Source organism: Anabrus simplex, chromosome 2, assembly GCF_040414725.1.
Source record: "Anabrus simplex isolate iqAnaSimp1 chromosome 2, ASM4041472v1, whole genome shotgun sequence".
In the NCBI taxonomy this organism is placed as follows: Eukaryota; Metazoa; Arthropoda; class Insecta; order Orthoptera; family Tettigoniidae; genus Anabrus; species Anabrus simplex.
In genome coordinates, this window is record NC_090266.1 from 1170358796 (window position 1) to 1170374519 (window position 15724).

At 38.9% G+C, this 15724-nt stretch overlaps 1 protein-coding gene across 1 annotated transcript in view; it reads right to left on the reverse strand.

Moving 5' to 3' along the window:
- The window catches only part of Khc (kinesin heavy chain), a 278091-nt gene that overhangs the window by 63354 nt on the left and 199013 nt on the right, over positions 1-15724 (reverse strand). Inside the window, exons 13-15 of the mRNA XM_067142133.2 lie at positions 7636-7810; positions 5351-5452; positions 5136-5268 (exon numbers count right to left, since the gene is read on the reverse strand). Coding sequence (XP_066998234.1) covers positions 5136-5268; positions 5351-5452; positions 7636-7810 — 410 coding nt within the window. The remainder of the gene's footprint in view (positions 1-5135; positions 5269-5350; positions 5453-7635; positions 7811-15724) is intronic.

Sequence of the window (15724 nt, forward strand, 5' to 3'; positions counted from 1 at the left end):
GATGCTATGTTGATCCCTTATGCAAGTTCATTGCTGACTGCTTTCCCAATACAGCACTTGCTCTAATCACCGCATTAACAGTACATTAATGCTAAGACCCAAAGATATGTTATAGCCGCTCTTTCACAAGATACTGTTTCTTGACAAAACACTTTATCAAGAATTTAGAAATGATGGGACCGAAATTTCTGGTTGGTTGACACACAAAACCGTTTCTTTAAGGAATGGATGATGTGGGATTTTTAAAACATGATGTAATTAGGATGCTCTTGGGACCATGTAATTTGAATGAAATTATCCATGGAAGCATCGTTTCCAGGAACAGATAATTGAGGTTCCACTGAATCTTCAAAGATGGGAATGAAAAGAAACATTTAATAATTATGTTATATAAACTAACAAATCATGATGGGTCAATAATATTTTTAAAATTAAGTTCCCAGAAGGAAAACTATAATTTAACTTAACCAATTGCAAATATTTAAGTATTTAAGCTCTTAAAACCTTTTCAATTTTAGTTTTTTTGATTCCTCTGCGTTGAAATTGGCTAAGATTACTGCTGTAATCTAAGCATTATACACATAGTGTTTAAAACAATCCATGGGAAAAAATGAATTGGAATGTGAAATCAAAAATCCCATGTGAAGAGTTATGAAAACTCAAAAGTAATGGGAGTGGGAATTCTCGTAAACCCTGCAATACTCCTCTCGCTGCTCGTGTCATGCTTTTAATAGTTTCATTAGCAGTAACAAATGCATAATCTTTTCAGAACACTTCATAGCAAAGCAAAGAGGGAAAAGTCTGGCAGTGATAGGTTCAGAGAATAAGATGGATGTTCCAAAGCTGTAGCATTGTTTGGCAAGGGTTCTTTCTACCACAAATGAACTATATGGAGGTATACTGTCATGCATAAGGATTGCACTGTTCTCAGCTCCTTTTCCATTTATTTCGTCCATATTACATCCGTAAGATGAACTGCTGTTGTACATGTCTTCACAGACAGTGTACTCTTCTGGAATAAATTAATATTAAAGCAGGCCCTCAGCATGAAAGAAAACCTCTTTTATAACTGAACATTTGCTCTTGTACAGACAGAATTTGCTACTGGAAAGAGGATTTTTATTTTCATTCACAAGTGACACTTAGATAACCAGTGATTATGTTGTTAAAGAAATCTAAATCAATGGCATAATTATCCAAAGACTAAGTCAATCATATCTGTTTCTGATAAGGAGCCAGACACTAACAAAAGAAAAGCAGATTCAAATACTGTTTATCTGAAAAATACTGAACTACATGAACTGATGTAACCATTTCTACTAATATCTCCTATATGTGTTTCATTTGTCACTCCACACAATATCGTGAACATATTTTATTTCTTTTCTCCTTTCTCACAAAGTTGGGAGTCTTCTGCTACATGAATCATCACTGTCGCAGAGTCAGGAACTGCATTTGCTCTATTGCTGCTTCACAATACGCTTGCTTAAAGCATTCTTAGCGGTTAGGGGCGCGCAGCTGTGAGCTTGCATCCAGGAGATAGTGGGTTCGAATCCCACTGTCGGCAGCCCTGAAGATGGTTTTCCGTGGTTTCCCATTTTCACACCAGGCAAATGCTGGGGCTGTACCTTAAGGCCACGGCCGCTTCCTTCCCATTCCTAGGCCGTTCCTGTCCCATCGTCGCCACAAGACCTATTTGTGTCGGTGTGACAAAGCAAATTAAAAAATAAAAATAAAATAAAAAAGAGCATTCTTAATACGAAGGTCGCTCAAATTTTAACAGGATTTTTGTTCCTGAACATCAACAGTTGGTAGGACTGGCCCCGTGCTTCTACTATGCTTAGGCAGGACCATTAGAAGTGAGGACAGCGTGCTGTTAGATATTTCCCGCCGGTTCATCATTAACACTCACGATGTCGGAGCAACAGGTGCACCCCTCCACTGCACAACGCATAACAAAGTTTCTTGCTCGTGGAGGAGTTACAGCGGCAGAAATGTGCCAGGGATTGACTGCACAGTTTGGTTTTCAAACACTGTCAAGGAAGCGTGTTTGCCCAGTATGAAAAATTCAAAGAAGGGTGAAAACATGTGGAAAAATCAGCAACACGATTGCTGTCCTCGGACGAGCATTATAGACGGAAACATTTGTGCAGTTAAAGACATTATTGACGACGATCGATAGGCGACAGTATCAGAATCAGTTTTGGGAGCTGTCAAGCAATCATCACGAATGACCTACAGCTCAATAAAGTATGTTCCAGATGGGAACCTCACATTTTGACCGAAAATCTGAAGTTGAGACGTTTGGAGGTCTGTCAGATGTTTACAGCAAGGTTTGCGGAAGAAGGTGATTTTTTAGTCGGATCGCCGCCTGCAACGAAACATGGGTCCACTACTACACACCCGAATCCAAACAAACCAGTAAAGAGTGGCGGAAGAAAGGCGAGGCAGCACCAATGAAAGCCAAGACATTACTGTCAGCTGGAAAGGTCCTTGCGACTGTTTTCTTTCATTATTATTTATAAGTTTCATATTCCGTATTGATTGGATTCAATGTAATAGATAAGAAAAATGTTCCACCGATCAATACATTTATTGTGGATGAATTACTACACTAGTACCGGTTTCGACCTATCTTGGCCATCATCAAGCTAGCACACAAATTTACAGTCATTAGATGAATTACAAAGAAGTTACTTAAGAGCATCCGGATGTCTGATAAAAAATGGAAGTAAAATATATTGCAGTATGTTGCGTTAAAATGACTCTGATTAAAAGTAGTGATGGTTAGAATAAACTAAAACCTATTGATTGAGCATGGACATGAGTACATAAACACATTAAAATATATATGCTACATCATAAGACACTAAAAATATATAGCACATTAAACACACCATGTTTTAAACGTCTATTAAAATTTGAGTTCATGTTGCGTTGCATTCATTCTTCAATCCTCTTGTGGTTCTTGTGTTGATTAAGTTGAATATCGAGAATGTTCTATAGTTGATATACTTTGCACTGGTATGTTATGAGAACTCTTGTCAGTAAAAATTTGAAAATTGAGTTGATGTAGCAAGATAGGTTTTAATATCAGAGTAGCTGGTGGTGACACTTCTCTTGTCTATGTACGTTATATGGTCGTTATTGTTGCTGTGGAGGTTGTGTACCGATACGTTTGGATATTTGTTGTGCTCTGCTACGAGTACGTCTATATCCAAACGTATCGGTACACAACCTCCACAGCAACAACAATAACGACCATATAACGTACATAGACGAGAGAAGTGTCACCACCAACTACTCTGATATTAAAACCTATCTTGCTACATCAACTCAATTTTCAAATTTTTACTGACAAGAGTTCTCATAACATACCAGTGCAAAGTATATCAACTATAGAACATTCTCGATATTCAACTTAATCAACACAAGAACCACAAGAGGATTGAAGAATGAATGCAACGCAACATGAACTCAAATTTTAATAGACGTTTAAGCATGGTATATTTTAAAATGTGTTTAATGTGCTATATATTTTTAGTGTCTTATGATGTAGCATATATATTTTAATGTGTTTATGTACTCATGTCCATGCTCAATCAATAGGTTTTAGTTTATTCTAACCATCACTACTTTTAATCAGAGCCATTTTAACGCAACATACTGCAATATATTTTACTTCCATTTTTTATCAGACATCCGGATGCTCTTAAGTAACTTCTTTGTAATTCATCTAATGACTGTAAATTTGTGTGCTAGCTGATGATGGCCAAGATAGGTCGAAACCGGTACTAGTGTAGTAATTCATCCACAATAAATGTATTGATCGGTGGAACATTTTTCTTATCTATTACATGTTTTCTTTCAATCGGTGAGGCATTTTGCCGATTGAATTTTTTCATGAGTGACTTACAATCAATTCTGCTTACTACTGGGAGCTGTTGAACAAGGCGAGGGTTGCATATTGCCGCAAAAGACGAGACCAACCGATTCAACAGGTCATCCTCCTCCACGACAATGTGTGACCCCCATACTGCAGCTCTAACCATCTCCAAGTTACAGGAAATTCACTGGACTACACTTTATCATCCTGTGATTTTCATTTGTTCGGACTGCTTAAAGAAGCTCTACGAAGGCAACTATTTGAAGATGACAAGAGTGTGGAAGACTTCGTGCACAACTGGCTGGTGACACGACCCTGTTCTTTTTACGATGAGGACATCAAAAAGCTACCCATACACTGGGACAAATGCATTTCCAAAGCAGAAAACTATGTGGAAAAATAAATTTTTGCTAATTTTGCATTTATTGTGCAATGAGGACAGCAGTCTACTAGGGCAAATCATACCAACATCTATATCTGGTACAACTTCGGAGGGAACGGTTGACAAAATACACACTAGTCGAGGGAATCTGCTCATTATAGTACATGCTTGTACTGTATGTACAGGTTTAATACAAGGGAATGGTGAGGGTTTCAAGGCCTGGTTTATTCATGTCTCGTTCAATCCAATGAGGCTCTATTATCAAGATGGATAATGCAAGCCATCATTTCATCCAAGCAGACAAGTCACCACATTCGAACTGCTGTAATGCAGTTATTAAGGACTGGCTGCGTAGGAAAGCAGTAAGAAACAGGATCAAGATTAAAATGTTTTTCAAATTAACAATATACATTTGTGTACCATTTCACTCCTTTTCCAGATCATTTTTACACATCGTCCCTACTATGGCAAACTAGCAAAAGTAAAAAACTAGGGATCATTAGGTCTAAAGGTTTGGTCTAGATTTTATTATTTATATAATGTCTACCCTCTGACAAAGTCTCACATCTGCAGTTCATTCGGTATGGCTAACACACAAAACCAATCATTAAATATAAAAATTTATTTGATGAGTAATCAACTTCTTTCTGCTCTCCTAAGTTTTTGAAAATTTGCAGATTCATTAGTTTGCTAGTTGCTTTCCACAATCTAAAAACCCTCGCCGACGCCGCCCCCCCCCCCCCCCATTTATAAAGTATTCCTCGGGTCCCTTAGAAAGTAAAAAAGGCGGGGGTAATAATGTATACATATCTACATCATACGTATGCAATTTTACTGGTCATTATTATTTCTCATTTAAAAAATTACCTTCTTTATGCGTGCTTGCAGATCCTGAACAAACAATTTCCTCAAATTATGGAGAGTCTGGAGTTCTTTAGCAACGGTGTCTTCCAGTCCCTTCAGGTCCTTGCGAGCCTGCTCTCGCCTCTCGTTTGTCAAGCTGAACAGAATAAAGAGAAAATACTGACATCTGCACAATAAGGACAGATTAAGCATCAATACACTCAAATATGAATACGTACATGAGTTCTTGAAGTTTGTGGCTCTTGTCATTTTCCTCCTGCTTTAATCGCTCATACTCTTGTTGCATCTGCTGATGGGCTAACGTATACTTCTGGTTCAAGCTGGAAATGAAGACATTTTTATTAACCTAATGAAATAGCACATAAAATAAATTTAAAAAAGGTAATTATTTTAAATATCTGTAGTAGTCCCTGTAACCTCCCAATTACGAAGGCCAATCAACAAAGAGCAAGACATTTTCTTTTCATAGTTTCTTTTAGAGTCACATTTTTTTACAACTGGCTTTACGTCGCATGGCAGGTAGGTTTTATGGCGACGATGGGACAGAAAAGGGCTAGGAATGGGATGGAAGTAGTTGTGGCCTTAATTAAGATACAGTCCCAGCATTTGTCTGGTGTGAAAGTGGGAAACCATGAAAAACCATTTTCAGGGCTGCCAACAGTGGGGTTCAAACCCACTATCTCCCAAATGCAAGCTCGCAGCTGTGCGCCCCTGGCCGCACGACCAACTCGCTCAGTCCTTTATACTTACACATTCATAACAAGCACATTTGGAAAGAGCAAGGTTTCATTCTGCTACTTATAGATATCCGCACCATCTTATTCCTTGGTTGGCGTGATATTTCTGGGTCTGATGTCATGGAAGTCAACGTAAATACATCTGCTGCAATTAACTGTGAAAATTGGCAGATAAAATTATATCAACTCTGCAAACTCTAGGGAATTTCATATGGCAGCATTTTCAAAATTGCACAGAATCATATGCACGATACACTAAAGTAAGAGGAGAGGTCAGTTTTGGTGACATTGAAGAGGCACACTGCGAAGGATTGATCACAGCTTAGAGATTGGTGACAACTTCAGGGCAATGCACAACCTCATTTGGAAAACTGAGTCGTGGAATATTTTGACATATTCAATTTGTGTACCACATTCTCCTTATCACCCTGACTTAGCCCCCTGTGACTTTTTTCACTTCCCTTCACTCAAGTCAAGTTGTAGGTCAATCTATTTGAGGACTTTCCAAGCTGTGCTAAAGACATGCCAGGCAATTCAAGGACCTCACCAAGAATGGTTCACACACCGTGACTTGAGGACTGGAAGAAATTTAATAAGTTTATTTGGAAGAAACTTGTGTGTATTCAATTTGGTAGCAACCAGTTGGAAAAAGATAGCGTTATCCTTCCAACCAAGGAATTAAAATACGCGAATATAAATCAGTCTCATTCTTTGATAATCAGCCCTCATATTGGCAATGCCCCTCCAGCATTTCCTGGATTGCAAATTAGGTTCCTTCTGCCTTCCTATAAACTATGGGTTCGGGCTAAAAAAAGGGATAAGGAAGTAAAATTTTGCAGTTGGCTTATAGATACCAAATGAAAAATATTAATGAAGAGCACTGGCTAAATAGACTGAAGAATGTTATGGATGGTAACAATACTGGTGGTGAAGAATTATGGATAGACCAACTGCAACAATACTGGCAGGATTATCAAGGATGGAAAAGTAAGCTTACTGCAGAAATAGAAACAATAGCCAAATCCCAAAATTAAGAATGAAAACTACAGTACTGATAATGCAAATCAAAAAGAAGGTAGATGAAATGGAAATATATTAGGGATAGAAGAAACACCAATATATGCACATCTAATAATCTGTGAAAGGTATAGGTCCCTTAGAACACAGTTTATCTAAAAAAAAGATACACATTTAACAAGAATGTAATACCGTATGTTCATTACAATGCTTAAACAAGAATGGAGCAATGCCTGAAGGTTATGTCGACTGGCAGCAAAAGCTTGAAGGAAATGGGAATAGGATCCTAGAAGAATCTATGCTATAAGTCTGCATAGAGTGGAGCAGCAAGCTTAGAGAGTAATTAAATGCAGTCTTCATGAATGTATATAATTTTACATCTTGGTAAAAGGATGGTTAGATAATTGTACTAGCATGCAGTATCCTAGATCACCATAATAGAAGATATATCACAGGTAACAATGCATAAAAATGCTTCACAACTGCACACAAAATCTGATTTTCAACGAAGGGAATGTCCTCCCCTCCACTTCCCTTCAGATCTATAGTTGTAAGATGATGGCATTCATTCAATTATTTCTTCCTCCCTTTCAATGATTCAACACAAATAGAAAACACTTTATAATTGATCCCAATCACATTTTGCCATCTGCCTCTCACTACGTTCTAAAGAATCCAGTACAAGAATGGAAGCTTTCCAGTAGTCTTTGTAGCATATATAACAAACATTGTCTCAATTTAATACTTACTCCTTCAGTTCATTGATAGCAGACTGTTTCTCCATAATTTCATCACGAAGGGTTGCCACTTGCTTCTGGTGGGCATCGCGCAATTGGTCCATTTGGACTTCCAAGGCTACCCGCATCTTATTAGCTTGCTCCTTTTCTTCTGCCTTCTCCTTGCTTGTAACTGCATGCATTTGTTCTGAAAGCAAATGTAAGGTAATTTAATAAGAATTCATGAGATTATTATTACATAAAACTCAGTATCCACCAAATTAGTATACATAACATCTTGTCTCCTCTAGGTAAAAAGAAACAACCCTTGGGAGTTAAAACTTTTATACTGGTGCAAATACAGGATGGCCTCGCGTATAAAACGACCTGAAGTTTTAATGGTGATTTACATCAATAAAGGGTCTATACACTACACAGTCTTGCATATAACATAACTTTGATGAATATCTAGCAGAGAAAATCATAAGAGCATTCATAATTGTTACAGTCAAACATCGTTTTAACAAACCTCCACCATTTCGAGTTTTTCAGTTGCCGTCAAACGGGGTGATTTCGAACGGTTTTGAGGTTATTTTCGCCTTAACTCACGAAGGGGATCTTAAATTGTACTGTTTACCATCCTAATAATGAGGAATGTATCCAATTAATACAATACCCTACAAACGAAAAATATATGCCAACATGTTTTCTTGGGAAAACAAAACGGAGTGCCCGAATACATCCCGTACTACGGGGTGATTTCGGACGCACATACTTTTAAAACTACTGTCCGAAGTTTCAAAGCATATTACGTGATTTTGGATACGAATAGTCCTTTATTTTAATTATTCGTTCTTTTGCTTTAGTGTTATGATATTTAAAGTGTTCTGAGGGTGTCCAAAATACACTGACTGACAGAGCAAATGCAACACCAAGAAGAAGTGGTCAGAACTTTATGCCAATTGCAGGGTAGACTGACGTCACTGAGGTATGATGTGAAATGCGCCGCTGTGCTGCGCACGTAGCGAACGGTAAATGGGACACGGCGTTGGCGAATGGCCCACTTCGTACCGTGATTTCTCAGCCGACAGTCATTGTAGAACGTGTTGTTGTGTGCCACAGGACACGTGTATAGCTAAGAATGCCAGGCCGCCGTCAACGGAGGCATTTCCAGCAGACAGACGACTTTACGAGAGGTATGGTGATCGGGCTGAGAAGGGCAGGTTGGTCGCTTCGTCAAATCGCAGCCGATACCCATAGGGATGTGTCCACGGTGCAGCGCCTGTGGCAAAGATGGTTGGCGCCGGGACATGTGGCACGTGCGAGGGGTCCAGGCGCAGCCCGAGTGACGTCAGCACGCGAGGATCGGCGCATCCGCCGCCAAACGGTGGCAGCCCCGCACGCCACGTCAACCGCCATTCTTCAGCATGTGCAAGACACCCTGACTGTTCCAATATCGACCAGAACAATTTCCCGTCGATTGGTTGAAGGAGGCCTGCACTCCTGGCGTCTGCTCTGAAGACTACCATTGACTCCACAGCATAGACGTGCACGCCTGGCATGGTGCCGGGCTAGAGCGACTTGGATGAGGGAATGGCGGAACGTCGTGTTCTCCGATGAGTCACGCTTCTGTTCTGTCAGTGATAGTCACCGCAGACGAGTGTGGCGGTGTGGCGTCGGCGTGGAGAAAGGTCAAATCCGGCAGTAACTGTGGAGCGCCCTACCGCTAGACAACGCGGCATCATGGTTTGGGGCGCTATTGCATGTGATTCCACGTCACCTCTAGTGCGTATTCAAGGCACGTTAAATGCCCACCGCTACGTGCAGCATGTGCTGTGGCCGGTGGTACTCTCGTACCTTCAGGGCCTGCCCAATGCTCTGTTTCAGCAGGATAATGCCCGCCCACACACTGCTCGCATCTCCCAACAGGCTCTATGAGGTGTACAGATGCTTCCGTGGCCAGCGTACTCTCCGGATCTCTCACCAATCGAACACGTGTGGGATCTCATTGGACGCCATTTGCAAACTCTGCCCCAGCCTCGTACGGACGACCAACTGTGGCAAATGGTTGACAGAGAATGGAGAACCATCCCTCAGGACACCATCCGCACTCTTACTGACTCTGTACCTCGACGTGTTTCTGCGTGCATCGCCGCTCGCGGTGGTCCTACATCCTACTGAGTCGATGCCGTGCGCATTGTGTAACCTGCATATCGGTTTGAAATAAACATCAATTATTCGTCCGTGCCGTCTCTGTTTTTTCCCCAACTTTCATCCCTTTCGAACCACTCCTTCTTGGTGTTGCATTTGCTCTGTCAGTCAGTGTATGACTAGCCGGTTAAAATCATTGCAATGTTAAATTTAATGTGTTACCGATCGATATTTATTTTCCGACAAGGTAAATATAAAATTTTCCGGTCTAAATTGAAATATTAAGTTGTAAACTGCACAGAAATCCCACTGAAAGATCTTAATAATTTTTCTTACAAACAATACAAATCTTAATGCAAAAAAAGTCTATACAATGAACATGTAGCTGCCACAGCCTATAAATGTAAAATGTTTTCTCTGAAAATAAGCATTCCTCTCTACTCAACTTAGGCTGGAAGTATTTTTGAAATTTGTTATTTAGCTATTGTATCATCATCATGGATGTTAGGGAACACAAACGCTTTTCTGCTGCTTTTATGTGGACGCAAGTATTTAACAGCCACATCCCTTGAAAGAATATTTCAGGCCAGGCCAAAATACTGCCTCGTATGTTCTTCGCTCCTCAAACTTGTATTTATAATCTGCAACAAGGAAAGCCTCTTCTTGCAACACCAGAACGTCATTGCCTTCTTTGTGTGTTCCATCACAAATTTCACTGCTGCTGCCAGCACTATCGCTTGTTTCTGCACTGCTTTCGTCTCTGCAGAAGTCATGGCCAAAAATAGACTTCCCAGGAAGAACATTTTATTTGCGGCAGCGGGAAGTAGCAGGTTGTGTCGGAGCATGGCGGAGGGTGACTGAGCTTCCTTGAGCATGTCCTTCTTCCACATTTAGCACTGGCTGTCTTCCCATTTTTTTGGATGTACTTTCTGCAGTTTATTTTGTAGGTAGGACCAAGGCATACCATACAAATCAAATGCTTTCCCATAAGACAACTGCCACTTTTAATATCACGTACAGCTTTTCAAATAATTTTGGTTCGTAATTACACCTTGAAGCAGCTTTCTGTATCGGAATTTCTAAGCATTGTCCGAAATCACCCAGACTGTTTTGAATTTTCAGGAAAATGTGCGTAAAACACTATTTTTTCACTAAATCACACCAAAATTCTACAGCAATCGTTTATAAACACTTCAGTCAGTTGATTTCGCTAAGAACCATAGTTATAATGCATTCATTCCGGTCGCAACAATCGGAAGTATCCACTTAATGATAATGCATGAACTTTCAAGAATGCCGGTGCACAAGGGAAATTTTACGAAGTATGAAGTCGACTCGTAATAAAAAGCATGGAACGCAGGAAACATAACCTCAAACTCAAACGCTATGCAACAAAATACGGCAAATCTACCATACTGTCCGAACCACCTAGGTGTCCAAAATCTCCCTGTTTAACGGTAAATTAAAAAAAATTCATAATCCCTGTTCATAATTCTCTGAAGTGTAATGGAAAATATTTTAACTTGTAGAATTGCCTGAATTATGAATCTTTTATTAGAATGAAAAGAAAATGTTATGAAAATCTGACTGGTATAACAAATGTATTTTGTTACTCTACTTCAATTGCTGTTGGAGAGAAAGATTCACACTACTCGTGAGGAAGGTGCAAAGTTTATAAATAGATGTTTAATGATTGACAGCTCTACAGGTCTGAAAATCTTGTAACATCCAACAGCTCCTGCACTATCAATATTTGTTTAGAAAAGTTTAAATGTGGTAGTAGTCTGGAGTATCCTTGAATATAGTGTATGGTATTTTAAGCTGTACTGCCTCGTTCAAAAAGAAATACCTATGGAATGTCTTCCTTGCATCCCTTCATTCTGCAGAATCCTTAAATATTTACTGCATGGTATTCAAAGCTGAATTCTTTGACTGGAAAATACAGTGGAACCTTTATTATCCATTCCCAGAAACAAGTTTCCCCAGATTATTAATTCAAATTATGTGGTCCCGCAAACATCCTACTTGAATCAGCTTTTCAAAATCCTGCATTATCAGTTGAAAATAATTTCCCCACACACCGTTCGAAAATTTTGGCCTCATCACCACTAAATCCTTGACCGAGAGTTTTGCAAGACAGGCATGAATATAGTGCATTTGAGAACTTTATGATCTATACTTTCACTCAAAACCACATTCTTGAGTGCAGCATGACAATTTTTAGAAGTCTAACAGGCCTAAATGGTAATTTAAATGGTACAAGACTTGCAAAAACTTGCTACATATACCAGTGACCAAGTAAGAACGAATGAACAGCAATGTCATGCCTATAGATCTTTGAGTTAACATCTCATCGCGGTAATTAGAGCAAGTACCGGAAAAACGATCAGCAGTGAACTAGCTTAAAGTATCATCTTTGCATTGCATTCACCTGGTTTTGTGAAGTAGTAAAGCAGAGTGACTGCAACAGTTGCAAGGAGACAGAGTGCATTCCAACAGTTCTACTTGAAGATTAAACAAGTTACGTCAAATTTTTATACGTATAAAGAAAATCTAAGTTTTGTCCAGGGTTGGATGTTTATTTTTGACAGACTATACACGAATGTATCACCAAGCAGGTTTTTGGCACTTCTCTAAGGGGAACTAGTTACTGGGCTTTCAGACACGAACACAGTCTTGAGATTTTACAATATGCTTCAAAATTTCTCATGTCTCATGGCATGAGATTTTCCTACTACTTTTATTGGTTTGTCTTTTCTTCTCCCAGAAATTTTTCATCCTTGACTGCTGTGTTTTATTTAATTAGATTAGAGTACTAAAAACTACTTGTAATGGACTGTTGCTCGGTTTTGCATTATTTAGTAGCGTATTTTGACAAAATTGGCTGATCAAAGTTACTAACCTGAAAGAAGTCTCCGCAGGAAAGAGATTTTATCTTATGTAATTTAAGCTGAGTTTTTTGTAGATTTTGGTTTTAATTTGTTCCCAGATTTTCAGTTTTCCAGTATTGTAAGCTATTTCATGGTCCTTCCAAAAATTGAGGTTGCACTGTATCTATTGAATAATGTCTTACTTGTGTCCCCATATTGAGGAAGAATAGAAGTCTACGTACATTTGTCATTGCAGTGTATCAACAATACTCTCAATTTTAATGTGCAGAGAACATTTAGCAAAGCATGTTCTTGGTGCATGAACACTTCTAAACATGTATTAAAGATCAAAATACCAAGGAGAAGAATGTTCAATCCAATGTTGTAGGTTCATAACAAAAAAGAGTGAGAACAGCAAACTCTGAACAAATAGCTGTATATGTAGGGTTTGTGGCTACTCATGAGAAAGAAGCAAAAGTAGACTGATCAATGCAGATCTTTCACATCGTTCTTTAATATACCCATCTTCAAAGGCAACACTTTATGGTTACAGTGATTCAAAGAAAAGCATATAATTGTTCACTGTGAAGCTTGTGGGAAATTCAGTTGGTAGAAACTTGCAAGAACAGTTGAGAGAAGCAGCGAGACATTTCTCCAGACAATGTGTAACTCTTAAGAGGGCAGAATGTAATATATTAAATCCCGTAACAGGTTGCCGCAAGTGGAATTTAATATATAAAATCGTCATGGATCCAGCGTCACCGGTACACGTAATACAATAACTCAACAGATGGAAGTAAGCAACACTTTTAGGTCTGGCTGAAAGGGGAATCCTCTAATGGAGTTGTGTTATCTCTCTACTAGTGTTTTACAAGCTGTGAGAGACTATCGTGTTCAAACGTATGTCACGAGTTTTTAGACCGGCTTTATGTGATTTATACAGCTATTTTGCAACATGGCAGTAAGAAGAGAGTCAGTGAACAATAGATTGCTTCAATTTTGGACTCTACAGATGTAATGAAGTCATTTTCCATTTGAGGTGTCCGAAGACTGAAATTCAAGTTGTGAGTCTTCTCGGTGCAAGAGCAACTCAAGTGCCCCAGGGAACAAAACAGCTGAGCAAAGGACTGAGATGAGTAACTTGGACCCAGGTCCTTCAAGTACCATTCCAATATATAATATTAATCAAGGACCAATTTTACATTCATATTTTGACATGGTGACCAAGCCTACATAGTACTTTTCTCTATTTTTTGATACTTAAATTTTGACAATAATTCACCAGGAAAGAGTAATTCAGGGTAACAAATGGAAACAACAGACAACACCAACTAGAAGATGTAGAATCAAAGACTGGTCATCTGCAACACTATCTGATATAAGGGCTTTGACTGGCATAACTTATTTGTGGAATGACTTGTGCCTTTCTTGCACTAACATGCTGCCACGAAAAAAATTCTGTAATATCCTACGGACCTCTGTGGTGGAGTACATCCGATAATCAAGGCAAGCAATTCATATTTTGTGCAGGTTTATAGTTTGTGTTTGATAATTCTGGAAGACTTTGAATTTGCCATATTTTTGGTCCGTGTACAGACATAAAATCCTTCCGCCCACATAGGGTTAATACTGATGAGAGCCTAGTGTTCACTTTAAACTATTATAAATTACTTTTCTCCTTTCAACAATACTGTAAGTGGGAGCAAGTCCAAAAAACAATGCTATAATTCCACACGCATAGATAACTTGCTCGCACAAAAAAAACACGGAATTCGTTCAAGTGATGTCATTACCATTCAATTGCACAGCTGCTAAAAGAAAATGAATCAGCGCATGGTATTGTATAAATTCCTCACAGGTACACATTCCTCTCAAACAAATGAACCCATAAACGTTTATTGTGGGTATCCACAGAGTTTGCATCTACATGGGAGGTGAATTTTATTTTGATTTAATTAAGTCTGGTAAAAAATGCAAAGAACATTCTGTATCATTTGCTCACTTATTTTTTTATTATTTTTGAGGGACTGTACACATAGCCTGTGACTTCTTGATAAAGGGGTAATTTGTGCAGTTAAAACTTATTGATGATAACTCAACTAGTTCTCACTAAAATTTTAACAGGCAGAAATATGAACATAATCTTAGGAACTATGGAAATGTCCACAATACCAGAGAAAAGTTTGCTTCTTATGGTGGTAAGAAATTGCTGTAGGAAGACTACAATTCTAGAAATGAAATGGCGTATGGCTTTTAGTGCCAGAAGCGTCGGAGGACAAGTTCAGCTTGCCAGAAGCATGTCTTGACTTTATGCTCGTGGCCAACCTGCGCGTCGTGATTAGGATGAAATGACAAGACGATGACATACCACCAGCCCCCCGTGCCAGTGGAATTAACCAAATATGGTTAAAATTCCCGGACCTGCCAGGAATCGAACCCGGAACCCCTGTGCCCAAAGCACATTAACCCTTTAGCCATGGAGCCGGACACAATTTTAGGAGTGATAGAGCATGAAGGAAGAAGGGGGATAAAAAGAAAAACCTGCCAACATCATGAAATAAAATGCAGAAGTAAGGAGAAAAATAAGAAAAATACAAGAACAACAAAGGAGTTATCTTTGCTCAAGAGAATACAGAATGTGTGATTCAAGAAAAAGAAGACTTACAATAGTAAAAATCATGAAAAAGAGAACTATGCCAGTTGTAATAATAGTAGAAATGAAAGTCCACCACCTCTTACCAAAACTTGCCGGATTTCTAATAAATTATGATTCTTTTAATGGATGCCAAAGATATTATAAAAAGTGCACATGATAAAGTTAAAAAAAAAACTAGGGGAACATGTCTTTGAACGTATGCCATGTTCCATAAAACAATACTTCACACCCAGGTATATTATCAAGTAAACCTTTCTTCTTTACAGTTGAAGTATACAAAAGAACATTGATGGACTCGCGTTCATTTTCGGAACACAAATGGAAATGTCCAAATAGGGGCGAAAAGAAAGTAATAACAGTCCTCCAAGGTTGATTTTTATCACAGTTTGAGAACTCCAGTATGGTGTATGTCCTGCACGAGCATTTATTACAGTTTGGTACCTAC